The sequence below is a fragment of the Cyanistes caeruleus genome, unplaced genomic scaffold (genome assembly GCF_971803275.1).
Source record: "Cyanistes caeruleus unplaced genomic scaffold, bCyaCae1.hap1.1 HAP1_SCAFFOLD_102, whole genome shotgun sequence".
Classification (NCBI taxonomy): domain Eukaryota; kingdom Metazoa; phylum Chordata; class Aves; order Passeriformes; family Paridae; genus Cyanistes; species Cyanistes caeruleus.
In genome coordinates this window covers 55,949-78,108 of record NW_028255904.1, presented here as the reverse complement: position 1 = coordinate 78,108, position 22,160 = coordinate 55,949, and the positions used below count along the sequence as shown (strand labels likewise).

Sequence of the window (22,160 nt, the reverse complement as noted above, 5' to 3'; positions counted from 1 at the left end):
GACAGCATAGAGATAGAACTTGGGATGTTAAAACAGTATTAATTACACAAGAGTTTTTTATTAGTTTTTGTAGCAAGAGGACTTTTTTCTTATTGTATCATGAAGACTTTTTTACAAGAAACAGGTTTTTTGTGGTTTTTCATTTTTACAAATAGCAGACATCTGGGAAAAAAAATTTCTATTGTGCCATTTTTCTCATTTTTACAGCCCTCATAGAGGTGTGTCTATGGGTTATGAATTCATAGGGTGTTATTTTAAGGATGAGTTGTTTGAAGGCAAAAGTTTTCTTCATTTTTTTTTCTGATCATCTTTGGAAATGGAAGTTTTCTACTTCTCTCCCTGGGTGCAATGGGCATGTCATTGTTTTTATTTATTTTCTGTTCAGGCTTTTCATAGGATTACAGTTATTTTAACATTTGTTTCATTAATGGATGCTTTTGTTTAGATTTATAGTTTTAATGCTTTATTTTATACTTTTTTCATTAATTAAATGAGATATGTTAGTATATCAATGATTATCTCTATGGCCTTACTAAATGATTATTTTAGTTTCAACTGCCATTTTTTCATTTCTTTTCTATCTGAGGTTTGGCCTTTTTTTTTACTGACTTTGATGTTTTTATGTTGTTTTTTTTGTGTGTTATTACTCTGTCCTTTTCTGTCCCTGGAGAGATGAACAAGGTTTGTAGGTCTCATCTGTGTATTGAAAGGGTTAATATCTTGCCCAGCCTCATAATCTTCCTAGTGTTCCAAATAAATAGGTACTGTGAGGGATACATATCACAGGTGAGCACCCACTGCACAATCTGCTTTGGATTAAATCCCATCTCCGTCTTCATCAGCTCACAGTCACTGTGACACTATTCCTGCATGGAAGAAACAGGCTGGGATGGCCCTTTCTGCTTTTGATCCTTTTATTGGCAAATGAAATATTCTATTTGAAAACATTCAAACCCTGGAGTTTCTTCGTATTTCCACCTGAAAATGCTGCCAGCCGAGGTTCCCAAGTGTGTGGTACGTGTTTGTGTGCACAGAGCAAAGGTGTCAGCCTGTGTGCGTGGCCCGGGTGTCTGTCAATGTCCATTGAAGCAGACGGCTGGAAGGGGGCTCTGCCCGCCCTGCGCTGCTCCGGGGCTGGGGCTGGGCTGGCAGAGGCTGCAGAGCGCTCTGAGAGGCACAGCCTCAGCCCCGGCCGGCATCTTGTGCACAGTGGCACAGCCTCAGCCCCGGCCGGCATCTTGTGCACGGTGGCACAGCCTCAGCCCCGGCCGCCATCTTGTGCACAGTGGCACAGCCTCAGCCCCGGCCGCCATCTTGTGCATGGTGGCAGCTCTGAGGGCTGTGCGAGGGACGCTCTTCCCCAGCGCTGTTTCACGTCCTTTCCTTTCCCAGGATGGCATTTGGAAATGTTTCTTCGGCCCTATCAATACACAACTCACTGTCTTACTCACTTTATACTTAGAAGGTTCGAAGAAGACAATGAAAAGCATAGCATGATTATGATGCACAAATAGTAGTCAAGAAAACAGTACTCCATAGTGTAGGGCCTGCAGAGCAGGGATTTTTTTATTCAATGCCAGGAGTGAGGGAGAAAGCTCCACCACAAACTCACTTGTCCATTCTTTGCACAGGACAAGTTTTTAAACTTTTTTAACTTGATGGGCACATTCTACTTTCCTAAGCTTCATATTTTCTAATTCTGTGATTATGGAAGCCCTTGCAGCAGGGCTCTGCATGAGGTAGTTGTCAGCCTCCTGGTGGTTGTTTTGGATGAAGGCTCAGGGGCTAACTGAATTCAAAAGGCCTTTTTGTTACACTTCAACACTTCCCTTTTCTGGGAATTCAACACAAACTTGTAGTCAATAAATTCTGCAAGTGCTCTTGCTGCGTGAGGCCACATTGTGTCTTTCATTCAGCAATTAATGAAGAAAACACCAGTTGCATACTGAGACCCTTCTGCTCCCTCCCAAATCACTACTCAAGAAGAAGCCTCAGGCACATGCCCATAGTCCCTCTCTGCCAGCAGCTCCGAGCTGCATTGCACAGTGCTTGCTGTGCCCCAGAGAGCACCAAGCAGGCTGGCCTGGTGCCCCTGAATATTTCTGCAAAGCCCTCTGCATTTCACACCTTTGCTGTGGCTCAGTGCAGAGCTCCAGGATTGCAGGCACTTGGTCCCAGAGCTGTGTGAGGCAGTGGCTCGTGCAGATGTGCCCTGACTTGCTGTCACTGCCTCACGCTGGCCTCGGTTCCCTTGGCAGAAATGCCGTGCCTGAAGGACACTGCCCTGTGCTGGAGCCTGCGGAGCAGCCCGGCTCCCTCCCCCTGTGCCCAGAGTGCTGCACACACTGCTGACCATTGCCAGGAGTTCCAGAGCAGGTGGCAGAGCAGCAGCAATGGTCAGGCAGGGCACCAGCCCTGGGCTGCTCTTTGCCTTTCTCTCCTCCTGTGCAGACTCCAGACAGCCCATGGCACCAGTGTGTGCTGTGCCCAGCACGGCGCCGCTTCCCCTCAGGAGCAGCCAGCTGCCAGCTTGGCTCTGAGAGCGGAGGATTTGCCTGGGGCCAGCAAGAGGCAGCCAGGGCCAGGCTGCTGCCTCTTGCAGCTCCAAGGGCCTCCTTCCAGCCTGCCTGTGCCGAGGCTCAGGCTTCTCCGGGCTCTGCCAGGGCTCTGCTGGGGCTCCAGCCTGGCCAAGGCCCGGCCCGCTCTCACCTCACAGGCGCTGACAGCTCTGCACCACAGGAGACCTTGCACAGCACCCTCACTGCTCTTTCTGCTTTCTCTCTTCAGCCAGACTCTCCTCCAGCCTAAGAGATTTCTCTTAGGGATACAAATCCAAATGGCAGGAACCCAAATACTCTCGAGTCACATCTGCACAGCCTGCATCTGCACGGGATGTTTGCGTTGCACCGCTCCTCCTTTGGTTTTTCCTGCAAATACCATTGCTGTTTCTGCCTCAAATAGAAATGCCACAGCTGGGAAAAACTTGTCCAGTTGGCCATATTCCAAAGGCAGTGTGGTCTGGAGAGGATGAATGAAGAGGAGCCTTCCCCACTTTGAAACCGTACCAAAGAAGCCATCAATGTCACTTTCCACCTCTAAGAAAAACTGACAATTCCGGAGGAAATGTTGAGCTTTCTCACAGGGTCAGAAGGAGAGAAATGTTCCAAAGGAGTTGAGATTTTAGAAATTTTATTTAAAATCCTACTCTACAATCCTACACTACAAACCTACACTACCATCCTGCACTACAATCCTACTCTATAATCCTACTCTAAAATCCTACTCTGCAATCCTACTCTACAATCCTACTCTATAATCCTACTCTAAACTGGGCATGGAGAAGGCAGTTCTAAATTAATTGTTGCATTCCTGCCTCCTCCTTCCACTTCTTTACTGCAACGATGAGAGGTGCCAGGCTGGACCCAGGCATGGCCGATGTTATAAATTGATGCTGCAGAAAGGAAAAGAAAACAACAAGAAAGCATGATTTTCCAATCTAAGAGCTTCAAAGGCAGGGGAATACTTTTGAAATGAAAAGGGGATTGAGTCAGAGTAGGTCAGGAGCATGGGGCAAGAGTGGCACAGGTTGCCCCAAGAGCTGGTAGGTGGCCCACCCCTGGAAATATCTGAGGTGTGAGTATCCTGATCTCTTGAAAGATGTCCCTGCTCATTGCAGGACACAGACTAGATGACCTTTCCATGTCCCTGTGTGTTAGTTTGAGATGAATTGACATTTAGGGAAAGAAGTAAGAAACCCCGCACGGAAGTGATTTCTTTGAGAGAAGCTGCTGGGAGCTTCCTCTGTGCCTGAGACAGGCCAATGGCTGGCTAGTTCTGAGAACTGACAACATTTTGCACCATTTAGAAATGAGATGTGCCTCTGTGATGATGCACATTTTGAAAACCACCAGCCCGGGCACTGGCCCTCTTTGCTTCCGGAGCCTGAAGGTAACGGAGCTCTGGTGAGGCCGGCCCTGCTCGCCCACGGCCTGTGCTCCTGGGGGAGGCCGGGCCAGAGCCCAGCGGCTCCCGGGCGGGGGATGGAGGCTGCGGGACCCCGGCCCCAGGCTGGGCCAGGCCACGGCTGCTGACATCTTGCCCACACTAAACCCTCTCCCCGGCGTGCAGCGACGGCTCCAGGCCGAGCCTCCCCTCCCAGCGGCTCCCGGGCAGAGAGAGGGGCCCAGCACAGCCTGAAATCCAACACCGTGACTGCCATCACCTGGGTGAGATTGAACCCTTTCACTGCACAGATGAGACCTTTCTTATTCTTGTGGGCCTGATAATAAAATTTGTTATTCCTTTGAAGTTTGAAGCCTGTTTTGCCCTTCTCCTAATCCAGAGCTCCCAGCAAGAAATGAGTAAGTGCCCTGGTGATTTTAGCCAGCGCTAAAACCCAGCACTCCCTGCCAGCCCAGCCCAGTCTAGGATTGCTCCCCACTGTCAGCTGAACAGCACCAGGGTTGGAAGTGAGGAGGATGGGGGCTCATCTGATGCCTTGGATTTCAGTGGAGGAGGAGCCCATCCCTGGGACACTGTTTCACCTGCAGCCCTTTTGGCATTTTACCTGCAGCAGCTCCTTGGCAGACCAGCGCTGCGCCTCGCCTTTCTGCAGGCAGCAGCTCAGGAAGTCACGCAGCAAAGGCGAGAATTGCTCGGGCTGCCGCAGCTGTGGGGTCCCTTCTGTGGCTATGTGGAATTTAGCCTGGAGAAAAAGGAAACACAAGGCTCCACCTGCTTCTTTCCCATCTGGAGCTGCTCTCCCAGAGCCCATTGTTCCAGCTCCACTCTGCAGTGGCAGTTTTTGCCCTGGCAGAGAGGCAGAGATGACTTTCCTGTAGCATTTGGATGACGACTTTCCTGTATCATGAAAAAACCCAAGCCCCAAAGCCACAGCTTTGCCAACATCCAGCAGATCTTGCCTTGGCAGCTGATTTCATTGCCTGATCTAGTTAGTGGCAACTACATCAGCAAATACATGTTTCCTTCTCGGAGGATTCCCAGCAGCTTGGCAGCCTTTTTGGAAGAGGGATTTTGCTATTCTAACTAACTGTACTATTCCAAGGATTCTTACATGAAAAGAATCTCTGCAGTGCTTGTTGGTCCCTTAAGCACAGCTTCCATAAAACAAAAGTCGTCCAGCTTTTTGTCTTGTTCTTGAAAATGATGGTAATTGGAAGGAAAGAAAGGAAATGCAGCAGGTGTTCCTCAGGGAAGGAAACAAACCTTTGGAATCTCATTTTCAACACAGACTCATTAAGATGCCTCCACAAATGTATTGGGTTGAAAATGCCTGTTTGGGCACACAGGAGCCACCTGCAGCTCTGTCTCTCAGCACTCTGAAAATTTCAGGTTCCTTTATGTGGCAAAAGGAAAATATTCATGGTGAAATCAGAAGTGTCATCCCTGTGGTAACCCTGTGCTGGTTGGATTCTCAAGTCAATGCATTAACGCTGTGCCCATCCCAGAAAGTGCCAGGAAGCAAACAGGAGGTTTTGGCAGGCTCTCCCTGTCACCAGGCTCCAGCTTGGTGATATGGAGAAAGTGGCTTGGGTTAGGAAAGAAGGTGGTCACTGAGTGTCCCAGCAGCACTGCACAAGAAGCAGAAGAGACTCTGGCTTTACAGCCTCATCTCCAGGTTTCAGGCAAGTTTCCCTGTGAGAAGAATGGGGCTGCACTTCTTCTCTCAAAAGCACTGTTTTAGAAACTTGGTTTGCTTTGAGTTTCTTTGCTTCATTTCTGGAAAGATAACAGCAGCTCTGAGATGCTTGTTTCCTATTCTTGGGGCCATCTACACAGCCAAAAGAGCTGGAACGACTTGTAAGGCAAAGCAAAATGCTGCCTGAGAATGGAGATGGTTTGGGCGAGGTAAGGCTTGAGTTCCCCCAGTGCTGCAACCAAAGCTCCAGCAGATGCTGATGTGCTGCAGGGACATTTGTAGAAGGGGCCTTGGTGGAAGTACTTCCAGCAGATGGCCATGGGATTTTGTGCAGTGAGCAGAGAACCCGGGACAGGTGAGAAAGACAGCGGGATCAGAGAGTATTTGCTCCTTACCGATCGAGCAGTGAAACTGTCATAAGGAGTTTTTTGTTCGGCCATTTCAATTGCCACAATTCCAAAAGACCACACGTCCACTTTGGGGCCATATGGTTGACGCTTCACCACTTCAGGTGCCATCCACCAAGGAGTCCCGGTCACCGAGCACCGCTGATTTTGCTCAGGGGTGAGCTGAGCAGAAAGGCCAAAATCAGCTGAGGAGAAAGCAAAATACTCTTTTAATTTTCATACTGTCAATTAGGAAACCAAGCCAGAGAATTCCCCAGTGGAAGTTTGAGAATGCGCAATTGAATTTCCTGGACAACACTCCCTGCTCTGTTTCCTTGGGGCTTTAGCCAAGGAAATATGAATTGGCTACTTCAAACATCCCCCCATTTTTTACACTTCCTCCAGCAGTGCCTTTTGTTCCCCTGAAGGTTTAGATTGCAGCTCCCTCCCTCTGGAAGGAACACATACAGACACACACAGAGCAATAGCACTCTTGGCTGCTTGTGGTTCCTTGTCATAGCTGTGTGCACCCTGCAACTGTGCCTTCAGCCCACAGCAGGGGGGACCCCTGCACTGCCAGCAGCAGCATTTTTGGGGAGCTGGCAGTCACTGAAAGCAGCCCCACAGCCCCCATTCCTGGAAGGCTGAAGCTGAGCAAGAATACACTGACCCAGCTTGACAGAGCCGTCGGTTCTGAGAAGGATGTTGTTGCTCTTGACATCTCGATGGATCACGTGGTTGGAGTGAAGAAAATCCAGTCCTTGCAGGCACTGAGAGAGAAAAGAGAACCAGGGGGGCAAAAAGTAGTGCTGTGAGTTCATCGCACAAGCAAGGAAACAGCTGTGGAAGGTTCCCTTTGCAGGGGAATGGGGAGGAATGGCAGAACACAGCGCCATTAAGAGCAAGAGCCTGCTGCTCCAACAGTAGCAGAGCAGCACCTTTCTCAGTGGAGAACTGCAAATGCCAATGCAAGAGACAGAGCTAGAATACAAGAGCAGGGGATAAGAGTACAGGAAGTGAGTCCAGTGAGTGTAGGGGCACTGGCAGACAGTTCACTTGAGATGCTCTTGCTTGCCCATAGCCTAGCAGCAGCACAGAAACCAAGCCCGGCCCATGAAATCACTCTCGTTTTGAGCCCCTGTTTCCCAGACAATGCAGCTCAAGGCCTTGGAAGCACAGATGGGATCCCTGACCTCCCGACTGACAGCTGCAATCTCTCCTTCAGACATTTGAATCTCATCGATGAGATCTCTCAGAGTGCCTCCGTCCATGTACTCCATCACCAGCCAGAGTTCCTCATGCACAAGGTAGCTGAAAAAAGGAAACAAGGCCATGCAGGTGAACATGCACGGCTAGGTTGGTTTTTTGCTTGAGTCTTGTTTCTGGGTCCCTTGGAGACAAGGGCAGAAGTAAAGGCATAGACATTGCCTCTAGGCTGTGCAGTGTTTGCAGTCTGTGCTGTCTCAAGGAGAAAGGCAGTTTAGGAAGAGCCCAGATAAAAAACCTGTCACGCATGGCATTTCAGGAAATAAGCACCTAGTCTTCCTGGCATGCACAGCAATGGAAAAGAGGGGCAACAATGCAAGGGCAATCCTCTCTTGGATGGTTCATGAACATTTAAGAAACTTGAAAAACTCAAGCCCAAAGAACTGTGGAGGCAATGAACTTACAAGGTATTGAATTCTTAAGATAGGGCTGATGCAGGGTTTTGAACAATTTTCAGTCTGCATTTGCCAGGGTGGATTCATGCAGACAAAATGCAGTCTCTTCCCATCCATTGGAGATAAGTAGAGAAATAATCATTAACAGCTCTATTTCCTGCCACTGACCAAAGTGGGTTTTTAAGCTCTCATGCTTGTAGTATGTAAACAAACATTCAAGGGATAGGACCGTGACCACTCACCTGGCTAAGTAATTCACGATCCTGGGACTCCTATTACTCTCCATGATCCTGATTTCATTCATGGTTAGTATCTTCCTACTCACTCCTTGCACATTTATTTTCTTGATGGCCACCTCAAATGACATTGAAAAGGAGTAATTTGAGAAAATGGGTAGCATGAGACCACAACACACATGGAGGAAGTGATTTTGGAATGGCACAGCCAAGCCGAGCCAAAGTGCCTTGTGATTAGACCTCATCACCAGAGTAATTAGGGAGTGACATTCCAACAGCCCATTTCTCTGCTCCCTTGGGGGCCAGTTACAGGACATGTGGCCACTGGCGATTTGCCTTGTCCACAAAGCCTGTTCCAAGTGCAATTTGCAGGCTGGCTCCAGTCTGTGCTTCTTGTGCCTTTTCAGCACAGCTCTGCTCAAAGCTCCAGCCCCAGCTGTCAGCAGTGGGGAAAGGCCTGGAGAGCAGCAGAGGCTGCAGGGGCTGTTGACATTTACCTCTCCTCCTGTTGCAATGTCAAGTGCTCTGGAAACCTCTCCAAAACCCCTAGAAACAAAACAGCAGCAAAGAAAGGAGAAGCCATTTAGATCTTGCAGTGGAAGCCAGTCCAGACAGGAGAGCTCTGCTGTAAATGCCTAAAAGCTGCAGGTTGCAGGAGGGGTCTGCCAGAAGGCAGATGATGCATTTTCCCCTCAAGTGCCTGGGCACTGTGCCTGTTCCTGAAGCCTTGGGCTTTACTGCCTCAGCTCCAAAAGGCAGCTTATTCCTTCATCTCGGCTATCAGCTTCTAAACTGTGCAATTCTAATCCTGAGCACGGAGTATTTCCTTTAGCAAACTCTTGGAGAGAAATGTTCCTGAGAACTGTTATCTGACAGCTCTCCTTGGGGGTAGGTTGTGCTTTCAGGCAAGCAAGATTCTTCTCCTTTCATTAGTGTGGCCAGATGATTTGGAGACATCCAAAAATGCGAAGGAAATGAATCCTGAGCTGTCCCACACTTGAGAGACAAGCAGATTTCCCAGGTTCTGTTCCTTGCTGCAGGCAAGACCTTGGCAGCATGGAGATGTCTTTGACAATGCCTTCTGAGCACACTTGACAAATTCTGGCCAGTACTGAGAGATGGGGCAGACTAAGCCCGCTGTCTAAACATGTGGACAACTTGTCTGACTTCCCACTTGATGGATATTCCCCCAGTGAAACACCTGACCCATGGCTGTGTAGAAGTGACTGTGGTTGGACTCACCCGCTGCCAAGACTTTCCAGTTCAATGTATTTTGTTCTGGGATTTTCCTTGTTCACCATTCTCCCTGAGGGAAACAAAATGCAAGATGCTGACTTTCAGGCAGAGATCCCAACTTGCAGGAGATGCCAAAGGCAGCCCCGCTGTCTGGGGCTCTGAACCCTCTGTGGTCAGCTGGGCAGCAAGCACAGCAGCAACAAGACAGGCAGTTGTGCAGTACAAATGGCCAGCAGAGAGACTGATTTTGTGCAGTCCTTGGAAGGAAATGAAGCGCAGAGAGCACAGCAGGGCACAGCACAAGGCTGGCAAAGGCCAAGCATGAGCACTGACAAGCAATGGCAAGAAGACACAGCCAGCCTGAGCCCCTGACAAGCTGTGGCCCCTGTTCAGGACACAACAGCATTGCCTTGGAGATCAGACACACCCAGGTGCAGATCAAGGCCCTTTTGTGTCCCAGCAGGTGAAGGTAGACACCAAATCAGCTGGGATCTTTTCTCAGCCTCACCAGGTCTTTTCTGAGAGCACAGCACTGGCAGCTGTCATGGGCAAGAAGCAGATTAAATGGGTTGTGCTGCAGAATCACAAAGGGCTTGATGTGTTTTCCCAGAGACTGATCTGAGCAGGGCTTGGGCCAATAGGTAGGATTCTAAGAGTCTTGGGAATGGCTGGGAATCAGGGATGAAAAAGTGCCATGGATCTGAGGAATACACAGCACAGGGGCTGCAGGCTCGTTCCTGAGAAATGCCTGCAGTGCTGTTTTATCTGATCACACCACGTGGATGTGTCTCTTGGACACATCTTTATAAAAATAAAACTGGGATATTAATGACAGATTGTTATACAAATATCTGTTTCTTCATTGTGGGCCCAATGAAAACATCTCTTGCTCTGTTTCTGCTGTCACCTGATGTAGTTTCAAAGGAGTCCTCACTGACAAAAAATACAGCATTCTCATAAAAACCTTGTAGATGTAGTAGAGGCAATAAATACAGTCCTAAAAATGACACCAGTAAGACACATGGGGCAGAACAGCTCTTTCAGGATGGAGAAAAAGCAAAAACCCCTAAATGCAAAACCAAACAAGGATAAAAACTGAAAACTAAAAACGAAACCACAACAAAAAGGCAAAACCCCAAAACCAATCAATATCTCTGAAGTCTTTTGGTTCTGACAAGCGGTGGGAAGTCTGGAGTCTAAGGAGAATTTAGGAATCAAATATTCTTATCAGTTTGGCCACTAGCACACAGGACTTGCATAGATCATTTGCTGGGCCACAGCCTTCTGCTGATCCAAGAACAATTCCTGCTTCTGCCTTTAGTGGCAAGGGAATGCCAGGCAAAGCCGAGCCAGTCCAAGCTGCCCTCAGAGGCAGCAGGAACAGCCAGAGCGCTCTCTCGCTGCCTCAGAGCACAGCAGTTCCTGTGGGGAGTCCTAAATGTCTCTGGGACACCAAAGTGAGTAGGATCATTTGCTACAGCTCTGCTGGCACGTGCACACAATACACTGTCCCTCAGACAAGAAATACACCAGACGTACTCAGTTGCTCCACGAAGTCTCCCAGGCTCTCCTGGAGCTGAGCAGCAGATGTGTCACTGCTGGAAATGGACAAACTGCCCCGGCTCCACTGCTCAGCTTGGGCAACAAAGGCTCCTTTAGATGCTGCTGCTGCTGCTGCTGCTGCAGCAGATTGAATGGAAGAGCCTGTGTAGATCTGCGAGAAGAAAGGAGTTTGTGTCAGAAAGCTGGCTGGCAGAGATTACCCCGAGTTCCCTTTTCAAATGCAAGCCCTTAGGAAGTTGCTGTTAGCCACATGCAAAGCTCATCAACTGGATTTTTTGGATGCCCACTTCTGGAACCAAATGGTCAAAACCCAAGGTTGGTTTTAATCAAGTCGATGGCCAGTTTCATATTCCATTTTCCTGGATTTTCTGAAGGATGACTGCAACAATGACCATTCCACTTCCTCCCAAGGATCCCTTTCCCCCTCCAAGGGCTGCAGACACATTTGCAGCTCCTTGTTCTAATGTTGGAGCTCCTCCCCCTCAGTCCTCTTTTCCTGCACCATCTTCAGAAGGTGCTCAGCCTGCAGCACTTGTGCTTGGGACAGTACCTGTGCCTGCCGCCGACCTTGGGGCTCTTCATCAGCCGGCATTTGCTGGAAGCCTTCGCAGGCTGCCAGGTGAGATATCAACACGTCCACCTCAAGTCAAAGAGAACAAAGCAGTCAGAGACCACAGCTTGTCCCTGTGTGCCAAGGCTCATTGACTGTGAGCAAAGGGAAGGAGCAGGACAGCAGCAGATTCACCAAGGGATACAGACAGCTTGCAGCTTGTATTCCAAATCTGTCTGGGGGACTGTGTTCACTTGCAAAAAGCCCTGAAGAAACAAGGAGAGCAGGAGCAGGCCAGCAGGAATCCCTTGAGATGAGTGCTGGCAAAAGGGGCAAATGACTGGTGCCACTGTCCAGGGCAGCAGCTGAGATTGAGCACAGCAGGAAATGTCCTTCCAAGCAGCTGGGATAGACACTACAGCAGGATGGCACTGAGAGGCATCAGCCCAGCCCCCTGCTGCTCTGCAGAGGAAAGGCAAGAAGGGCAGAAAGCACCAGACTGCAGTGACTGCTGTGCCCATCGCTCTTTCACTCACTCGATTTTCTAGAGCCTCTTGCTGCTTAGCGAGGAGATGGAATTTCTCTTCGATGATTCTCCTTTCTTCCTCCAGCCTCTCCTCCCTTGCCCTGATCCTAGCCTCAGCTTCCTGCAGCTCTGCCAGAAGCTCCTCATCAGAGGCCTGTGAAGAACCAGAGAGAGGAATGTCCATGAGTGGAGTGTCTGCCACTCTTTCACTCACCTGGTTTTCTTGATTTCCTCTCTGCCAGGGGAGATTCATCTCCTCTTCGATGCTTCTGTCTTCCTCAGGCCTCCTCTTCACTGCCATGATGGCCCTCGGAGCTTCGGGCAGCTCTGCCTGGGGCTCTGCCTCGATGTTCTGTACACACAAATGGAGAGCAAGTGCCTGGGAGCTGCCATCAGGCTCAGCTTCTTCCTCCGTTTCAGCCTCAAAATCACACTCATTCAGTCACTTCTTTCTGCTTCCCTACCCACCTCTGCTTCCACTGTAACCTCCTGTCCCGCTGCTGATCTCTGCAGAGGCTCTTTGCTTTCAGGGCCTCTGGCACTCGTGGCCTGCTCAGTCCCAAGAGCTGCGTTTTATGCCCCTCTTCCTGCCCTTCACTCTGTCCCCTGCTGAGTCAGCCTTACCTGGCCATTCTCCAGTGGCTCTTCCACCTGCTGCCCCAGCTGCTCTTCCTGCTCTTGGGCTGGGAACAGCTCTCCGTCAGGCTGGCACGGCCGTCCTGATAAAACAATCTGCTCCTGCTCTTTCTCTGGAAGGACCTGCAGAGAAAGCAAGAGAAGATGGGCTTCAACTTCTCATCCAACATTTGTGGGCCAAGACTCAAAGGCTGATGGGCTCCCACGTTCCCAAAGCTCTGTGCTGCTGCTCTCCTGCCTTGTTCTCTGCCCGTGGGGAAGCACAGAGTCCAAAGTGACCCTGGCAGTGCAATCAGGGCCCATCTGGCACTGAATCTCCAACAGACTCTTGGGCAGATGACAGGAAATGTGGGGCATTTCTCAAGGGCCTCCTTCCCCTTCTGCTGTGTCCTGCTTGTCCTTCCCTAGTGACTGACAGCCAGCCCTGTCCCACAGCTCCATCCTGGCTCTGCAGGGGCTTCCTGGGTGAGCTCAGCCCTTGGGAGAGACACTGCTGGAGTTCATGTTCTTTTCAGGCCTGCCCTGCCACTCCTGCCCCTCTGACATCTACACTCTTGTTAGAAATCCTGCTCATTCAGGAGACAAGGATGTGTGCAATTGGATCCTCTTCTGCAGGTCAGAGAGCCTCTATGGCCACCTCAGGATATGGAAGAGGACCAAGGTGTTTCTCCTCCCTCTTTTGTCAGCTGAGAATTCTGAGTGGCACTGACAGAGATCCTCAAAAGGCCCCACCAACAAATTAATTGACACACCCCTAGGGATGCCAATGAAGGAAGCCATGGGTCATGTAATGCATGTATGACCAAAGTCAGCAAAAACCACCTAAACCATGGAATTGTCCCACCTCACTAGGACAGGCAGAAATTTATAGGTTAAACAGGGAGTGTCAGGACAGAAGAGGCAGGAGGAGGAAAACAGCTCTGAGGAGAAAAAACAACCATCTCTAAAGGGGTTCTTAGCAACACAAGACAGCACTCAAGTACTTGCAGCTTTGCCCCCACACTAGGCTCCAATGCAGTTTCCAAAGCTGCAGACTTCACCACAAAACGTATCAAGAGAAACTTGCCACTTGTGGATTTTGCCTCAGAAGAAGGGTTCAGAACTACACAGTTTGTTTCTTTGGCCACACAGGACAAGAATGGCCAGCCACAGCTTCATGGACAACACAATCATCTCCTTGCAGCTTATCAAAAGCCAAAAGACAGGTGGCCTAAAAGACTCTGCAGAAGTGAAGAATTACTCAAGGAAACTGCAGAACACTTCTCCAGGTCATCCTGAGGTTTCCAAAAAGGGACAGCAAACAAAGCAAGCCCTGTGAGCCCCAGAAATGCCGTGTGAGCCCTTGGCCATGGCTTGGCAGAAGCCAAGAGACAGAGCTTCCCTGAGCCAAGCAACCAGCTGCTCACCCGCAGGCAGCAGCGCTTTGGGGCCTCAGCACGACGGCTCAAAGCCCAATTTCCAGCTGCCACGGGATGGGGGAATGGCTGGGTGCTGGCAGGACTCCAGCACTCAGCATCCTCAGCCAGCAACAGCAAGTGCTGGCTGCTCAGAAACTTGCAGCTCTGCCTTGCACTAAAGACAGCAGCACCCAGCACTGGCACTTACTGTCTGGGCATGGTCAGGCTGGGCTGTGACCACAGCTGGAGGCTCGTGCTCCTTTTGCTCATTTTGCTCCTCTTTGGCCTCTTCTCCAGGAGCAGAGGGAGCCACAGCAGAGTCTGCTCTTGCTTCTGGGCTCTGTGGACAGATGGTGGAGTTAGGGACAGGCAGCTCCCTATCATTTAGAACCTTATTTCTATTCAGCTTGATTTCTACAACCAACTCTACCAAGCACAAATCATCAGCTTTGATAGCAATGGGATTCTAAGTCTCTCCAACTAAATTAAAATGGGTTAATTCAGCCAGGCTGCAAATAGCTCTGAATTAGAGAGTTCACCCTGGCTACTATCAGCAAGCAACGTTCTCTCTGCAAATCTGAGCTTTGAGTTCTTTTAAAGCTCTGCAATGGAAAATTAGGAAATAGCCAACAATGCCTTTGCTATTGCTGTTGTAAACATGGAAATGGATCTTCTTTCAGCCCACCCAGCTGGCCCTCTGCACTCTACTGCCACAGGCCAAGCTCACAGTTCCCTGCACAATTCTGAAACACCAGGAACATCAAATGTTCCTTTCTGACTCACCTCAGGATTGGCACCTCTGAACACACGGCTCAGATGACCTGCAGTGGGCAAGGAAAATGAACCAAATTCTTTGAGAAAACTGGAGAGAACCGTGGCCTATTTAGAGCAGCATCTGAGAAGATCTCCCAGTCTGCATTTTCAAAGGTGTCCTGCTTGACTGGTGTGGTTTAAAGCAGCAACTAAAAAATCACTAGAAAACTTACTTATTTCTTGCTGTGAGATATGGATTAGAACAAGAGCAAAACAGGCTTAAAACTTAAATGGAATAAAGAAAGTTTATTTACAAAAACTACAAGAATAAGAAACCAGAATAAAACTTCCAGAACAACCCTTTTCTCCCCCACTACCCAACCATTTCCTTTTTTACATGACAACATAGAGACAAAAAACTTTGAAACTTTGGTGTTTAAAACAGTCCCAATTCCTGCTGGAGTCTTTTCATCAGTCTTTGTAGAGAAACAGAAGTATTCTTCTGCTATCTATGGAGTTTTTCACAAGAAAACTATTTTTCTTCATAGCTTTCTATTTCTCTGATGCCAGCTGTCAGGAAATCTGCCATCAGTTGTCTCCTCCCATTTCCCATCACTCTGAGGTGTGTTATGGGTCATGAGTCCAGGGATGTCATTTTTATGAATGAGTTATTCAAAGGCAAAAGTTCTCTTTATCTATTTTTGTGAGGCCTCCTGGAAACAAAAGTTTTCTTTTTGCTTCTTAAAAGCCCAAATCTTCAACTCTTACTTCTCCCGCTCTGTTCCAGCATCTCACAGTGTCACAACTACTTCATCATTTGCTCAAAATCCACACTTGGAAACACTCCATTCCTCCCAATATACTCTGTCATGAATTAAAGGAGTTTTTTTCAGAACACTACTGTCCATGCCCATAGCTTTAACAGAAAAATATTTCAGCTTATTAAAGCATCTCCTTCTTTCTCTTCCCCCTCTCAATTTAATTTTTTTCTTCACTCTCTTTGATGGGTTGATGGTTGATCACTCTCTCTCTCTCTCTCTCTCTCTCTGGAGAAAAAGGATTAATCTGCAAGTCTCATGCAGGTAGTAAAAGAGTTAAAATCTTGCTAAAGCTGCAGATGTTGATGGTGTCAGGTTTCAGTTCAGTGGCAGAAACTGCAAACCAAGTCAGGCTGGCCGGCTCCGTTTCTCCCCCCACCCCGCCCTCTGCAGCCTTGTCCGGCCTGGAGGGGGGGAGAAGGCCGAGACAGAGCCCTGTGACCTCGTCAGAAGCCAGAAACCAAAGAGAGCAAGAAATTCCTGGCCTCACATCTTCAGGTGGTGTTCACAGGTTGATCTCACTTCTCAATAGTTAAAACCGCTGCCAATTCTCACCCATGGCCAGGAATTAGTCAGGAGAAAAAACTCCCATCAGCCTCCAGCAGTTTCAACTTCCCGAGCTCTCAGAGCTATCTTAAAAGTAAAGTCACCCCAAGAGATTGAGCCAGCAAAGTGAGGAAATGCCAGACTCTGCTGCCACAGGCTCTCCCGTGGAGGGAACAGAAGCCTTGCAAATGCTGCCCGCAGCCCCCTGGCTACAGACACCCCGTGTTTTGCTGAAGGTGTTGACAGGAGCTTTACCAAACCAGGGGCATCCTCATGGTCTTTGTGTTTCAATAGCAACCCGGTCACTAAGAAAGAGAAGGGAGACCTACAAAAGCCAGCTCAGGTTCCAGACAGGGAAAACCTCTACTTACGTGCCAGGTTGGTGAGGTAATAGCCGGCGTAGGCGATGCCATAAATGGTGCAAATGGCAGCAGCGAGCTGCTCCATCATTGTAGCACTGCTGTGCCAGTTTGCACACTCTGCTCCACAACAAAAACAAACAAGGCTCCTGTCAGTGTGCAGCTGCCCACTGACAAACGCCTCAAGCAGGAGGATGCTCCTGCACTGAGCAAGCCCAAGAGCTGCTCTGACCCTGAGGCCTTCCGTGCACCAAGGCAACCTTGGGATGTCACCACGACAAGGTGGCATCCATGCCCTGACATCACAAAGCCAATGCTCTGCGCTGCTCTGGGAACTGATGCAGAGCAACCCAACCTTCCCTACAGCAAACACAAAATTGCCTGGGAGCTTCTCCTCTGTCACAAAGTGTCACAAATCCTTTGGTGGGCTGTGGGAAATGGAAAGACAGAAACTTCCACAGATACTGAAGGGTTTGATTGACAGCCTTGGAAGGAGCTTGGGTTCATGCAATGCTAAAGGTTCACAGACGTTGAGTCGAGAATTCATAAGCTTATGTTCCTATAGCTGCAAGTAAGAATATGCCATAAATAAGTAAGAAACTGCATTGAGTGAGATGGTGGAGAGATTTCAACTGTAATTGTGTGATTTTATAGAGTAAGCTATGAATCTAAATATTATCATAAGAAGCACATGTGTGTACGTGAGCTAGCAGTGTATTGGGTGAAAAGCAGACACAGTGCTGCAGAACTTGGCAAAGGTGAAAGGTGATTAAGTAATAATAAACTCCATGTCATCTGTCCATTGGGCCAAAATGTCATATATTGCTGTGTAACAAAGGAACTCGTGACTACCTTTGAGCTATGGCCCACTTGTTACCCCTCCAAAATCTCATGCCTTCAGTCTGAGACCTTTTCTGATATATTTCAGCAATAAATGGACTTCACAGCAGCAGTGGTCCCACCGCTCAGTATTTACAGCCTGACAATGGGCCAAACCCTGTTGTTCAAGAGATCCAAGAGTAACTCCAAGACTGCCCTGTGGAGAGAGAAAACAAAGAGAACTTGTCCTAAGAGAACAAAGACTGCTCCTCAGTCAAGGCAGGATGGATGGAACAGAGTTTCTAAAATGTAACAAGTAGCAGAAGCAGAGTAGTTTGCAGAAGAAATTGTTATACAAGCGCTTGTCCTAGGGAAATAAACTGATGTTGCTAATAGGGAATTGATCATGGCTATTATTCGTTAGCAGCCATCTGAACATTTATACTATTGGCTACCCAGGCTCACACTATTCTAACCCAATAGGAAAAACAGCACAAAAGTGATGTACACTTGTAATAAATGTTTCCAGATATACCACCCCTGGGGACCGTGCATCGTTCATGCGCTGCAGTGCCCCAAGCACCCACATCCTGCCCCACAACTGAGCTCTGAGATGGGAATAAACCAAAGGAAATTGGGATTTTGGCCACTGATGCTTCTGTCTAAACCCAAGAATGCCTGTTCCTGTGCCAAAGGAACTGCACAGCCATCAGCCTGCTGCAGCACTGCTGGGGCATCTCAAAGAAGCATGTGGGCCAGTGCCTCACCCCTGGAGCCCCCTGGGCACATTTGTGAGCCACAGAGATGAGGCTGCAATGGTCATAAGGAAAGAGAAGAAGAAAGTCACAGAAGAATGGGGGAAGATGTAGGAGATGGTGGGAGGAGGAAGCCAGAGGGATCAAATGGGTAACTTTCATCCAAATTGGGAGCTACGAGGCAGGGACCCAAGAGATGTGGAATAGAGACCCCATCACCTGTGACTTCCTTTCTCAGCTGAAAAGAAAAAGAATAGAGAAATAGCTGGGTTTTAGCTGTGTGTCTAGATATGAAGCCACGTTACATTTTTGAATGGCTCCACACAAGTTCTTCAAGTTTTCTCCAAGCCTGCAGGTTCCCATGCCCCTGGACCACCAGTGGCCAGTTTTGTTGGTTTTGCACGGGTTAAATTTTGGTGAGGAGGGAAGAAGCCAGCCATGGGAATGCTATTTCTGCTAAAAGGAGTTGATAAAAGCTTTCTCCATGCCTGGCAAAACCAATCACTGGCTGGCTCTGAGAACAGGCCCATTGCTAAGGCAATTAGAAAAGCTGGAAACACTTTGATGACAACAGATTTAAGAGAGGAAAGAAACGTGGGAAGCTCTCTTTCTTTCTGCCCTCCGAGGGGTGGTGAGGGGGCACCAAACCCCTTCCCAGCAGGCCATCTGTGGTGGTTTGGCATTTTAGAGATAAAAGCAGAAAACACCCACAGAAGTGATTTCTCTGAGAGCGGCTGCTGGGAGTTTCTCTCTGCTTGAGATCAGGCCAATGGCCGGCCAGTTCTGAGAACAGACAGCATTTTGCAGCACTGAAAAGTGAGATCACCTTTGTGAACAGCACCTTTTAAAAGCTCCAGCTGGGGAAGTTGTCTCTTTTTGTTTGCAGCCTGGAAAGGTATTGGAGCTGTGGTGTGGCTGGCCCCGCTGCCCGCGGCCTGTGTGGCCTGGAGGGGCTGGGCTGGAGCCCAGTGGCTCTGGGCTGGGGGGATGGAGACTGCGGGACTTCCCCCGGCCCCAGGCCAGGCCGGGCTCTGCTGTGGCCCCTCCCGGGAAGCCCTCCCAGTCCCATTCCAGTGGGGTGGCTGAAGCCCTCCCCAGGGGGACCCCGGCCCTAAGCTGGGCCGGGCCACGGCTGCTGACATCTCGCCCATCCCCGCCATGGCCTGCACAGACGGCTCCAAGCTGGAAACTGTCCCCTGCCTTCCAGGGGCTGCTGAGCTGAAATCCCACACCAGGAATGCCTGCCACACCTTGGGCCACATTTAACCCTTTCACTACACAGATGAGACCTGCAGCCTTCATCCCCTCTCCAGAGAGCACAAAGTGGGAGCGATCGACACGTAAAATACAACATCAAACATCAAGGTCAGTACGAAGAAGAGTCAAGCCTCAGGTGGAAGGAGAATGAGGAGATGCTTTAATGAGCTGAAATAGTCTTTTGGTAGGGCCATGGAGATGGACAATAACGTTCTGAAAAATAACTCCTTTCATTAATGAAAGAGTATTGGGGAGAATGAAGGATTCAAAGTGTAAATCTGAGCAAAGGTATCCATTGATGAAGCCAAGCAGGTGGTGGAGTATCTGTGATCCCATGAGACGCATGAACAGAGAGAGAGAGAGATGAGAGCTGATGAAGATCCTTTGTCCCCAGGGAGAGAAGAAGAAAACTTCTGTTCCCAGAGATGATCACCAAGACAGATGAAGAGAATAACTCTTGAATCCTTAAAATAATACCCCTTGAGTTCATGGCCCGTGAACACACCTCAGAGTGGTGTGGAAATGGTCGGAAGGCATGATGGCAGAGTTTTGCCCTGGGTGGCTGCTATTCATAGAAAGGAAAAAGCACAAGAAAAGTCTTTTCTTGTGGACAACTCTCCATGGAATAACAAGAGAAAACTCCTCTCCCTACAGATACTGATGAAAAGGCTATCGTATAGTTGGTACTACATTAACATCCCAAGTTTTGTCCCTACACTGTCAGTTGAGAAAGGAAAAAGTTGGCTGGGGAGAGAAAAGGTTTCTGGAGGTTTTATTCTGGTTTCTTATTTCTTATAGTCCTGTTAATAAAGTTTCTTTATTCCTTCTAACTTTTAAGCCTGGTTTGCCCTTCTCCTAATCCATATCTCACAGTGAGAAATGAGTAAGTGCCCTGGAGATTTCAGCCAGCGCTAAACCCACCACATTATTTAGTGCTTTAGCCAAAAAACTCAATTTAGCGAATCTCAGCCACTGCACCAGGCTGAAGCTGAGGATCCCCAGCCAAGCTCAGAGGGAGGAGAACACAGCATCTGTGGGATCCTTTCCAGTCTGACTTGCTTTAGCTGGAGCCTGGGGGAGGAGAGAGCAGGAGAAGGGTTGGCTGAGTCCTCTCCCCTCTGCCTTGCCCTTCTCTGCTGGATCCTCAGTTCATCCCACACCCACCCCAAGACTCCAGCCCCATCCTACTGGTGCTGACGGGATTAAAGGAGATAAAGAGGAGATTAAAAAGATAGAGAGGAGAGAAAAAGAGAAGTTTAAATGCAGTTTAAATATGAAAGAAATACATATGTTAGTGACTGCTGAGAGTTGAAAGGGAGCTGAAGGGTTTGGGAAGGGCCAGGAGCCCGTGAAGGGCTCAGGAGCTGCTGCTGCCGGGAGGGAGGAAATGCACCAATGGCTCCCAGCAGAGTCTGTGCTTTGAGGCTCTTTCCCAAACAGCTGCAGGAGGGAAAGCAGCTGAGTTTGGAGGAAGAGTTTTCTGCGGAGGTTTCCTGTTTGGAGCTGTCACAAGCTTGAGCTGCTCAAGGGAAACGCGGCTCTGCTTCCAGCAGGGCCCAACTGCCCGGGAGCACAACTTGGTTCCCTGGCCCTGAGCCAACGGGCAGCAGCAGCTTCTGTTCCCTCCTGGCTCTTGTGTCATTTCCAGCAGCACAGGACACACCAAGAAAAGCTCCTCCAGAACATGCCATGAGAAACACAACCTGATTTCATTGCATGAAGGAGCTCTGACAGTCCCACGGGCTCAGGTTTGTTTGTCAGTGAACAGAGCAGGGAAAAGCACAGACACATTCCCTGCACAGGGAATTCACAGGAGGAAAGTGCAGCGCTGGAGGATGTGCTTGGATACAACGTTCCCACGGCAGTTTTGGGGATAAAATCGTCAGCAGAGAGAAAAGAAAAAGTCCTACCAAGGGTGGGCTGGGGAGGGCTGGTGCTTCCCGGGAGGCTCCCGAAGCTCAACAGTGTGGAAGAGTGGCTAGCTAACAAAGGTCGTGTTCCCATGCAGCAATTAGCTGAGAAAGAATGAAACAACAGTGGAGTGTAGTTGGTATGAGATGTTGCAAAGTCAGAAAGACCTTACTGATAACTGTGAACTGAGAACAGGACACTGTGATCAGAAGAATGTGGATTCGGCACAAATGAACGACCACAAGAATGTGGAACTAGGTGGAGTTGTCCTTAAACGAAATACCCAATAATGAGCTTGCTTTTGCACTATGTGTGAGCCTAATTATTGATGTTATATAGGGAGTTTGGAATTGCCAATAAAGGAGACTTGCTGATCATTCATATTGAGTGCTGCTTGTCTCCCGCCGAACTCATCAAATGGCGCCCGAACAAATGGGACCCTTGGGACCTTTGGGACCTTTGGGACATTAAAAAGCGAAGGCCACGGGAGTCGGCGACAGGGGACGGGTCCTCCGCAGCAAGGACGGCGAAAAGCAACGGTGCCGCGCCCCAGGCGACCTCAGAGGAGAGTCCTGGCCGTAACGTGCTGCCGAACCTTGTAGGGCTGCAACAGCGCTGACGGTAAGATGGAAAGGCAAGCAGCACATGATTTATTTACCTGCTTTTTAGAAAAGCCACAGGTTAAGGGTTTTGATTTGTGCAAGGAGCTCCCTGGACTTCTTGCTTATGGGTATGCTCACGCCTTTGCCTCCCACTGCTGGGCAAACACTCCTATCTATGCTGCCCATGGAAAGAGGGAGGGAGAGTCAGAGAGAAGGAAATAATGAGAAAGAAATTCCAGAGCAAACGCTGAAACAACAGAATCTGTTCAGTTACGGCAGGATGTGATATATCCTGAACTATTTGCTTCACTTTTGGAGTCACTCTTAACACTACAATCATATTTAAGTTCCAAGTTTACTACCCTAGAAGAAAAGAATCCAAATTTAGATTGGTTTCCACCCGAACCAGAGGGACATGGGGGAGCACTGAGGTGTGCGCAGAGAGCGGGGGCACCCCTGGGGCAGAAGCAGTGCAGAAAAAGTTCCAAGG

At 49.1% G+C, this 22,160-nt stretch overlaps 1 protein-coding gene across 1 annotated transcript; it reads right to left on the bottom strand.

The window, feature by feature from the left end:
• Positions 1–3,172: 3,172 nt before the first annotated feature.
• LOC147646293 (serine/threonine-protein kinase PAK 3-like) lies at positions 3,173–19,123 on the bottom strand. The gene is made up of 15 exons (XM_086873631.1): positions 16,339–19,123; positions 14,634–14,671; positions 14,059–14,190; positions 12,442–12,576; positions 11,828–12,169; positions 11,292–11,381; positions 10,718–10,892; positions 9,185–9,248; positions 8,440–8,488; positions 7,949–8,061; positions 7,239–7,356; positions 6,716–6,815; positions 6,055–6,251; positions 4,568–4,705; positions 3,173–3,451 (listed from the first exon to the last, which is right to left on the bottom strand). Exons 1-15 carry the CDS (start codon positions 16,613–16,615, stop codon positions 3,350–3,352), a joined length of 2,070 nt encoding a protein of 689 aa, XP_086729757.1. The 5' UTR covers positions 16,616–19,123; the 3' UTR covers positions 3,173–3,349.
• Positions 19,124–22,160: the final 3,037 nt, after the last annotated feature.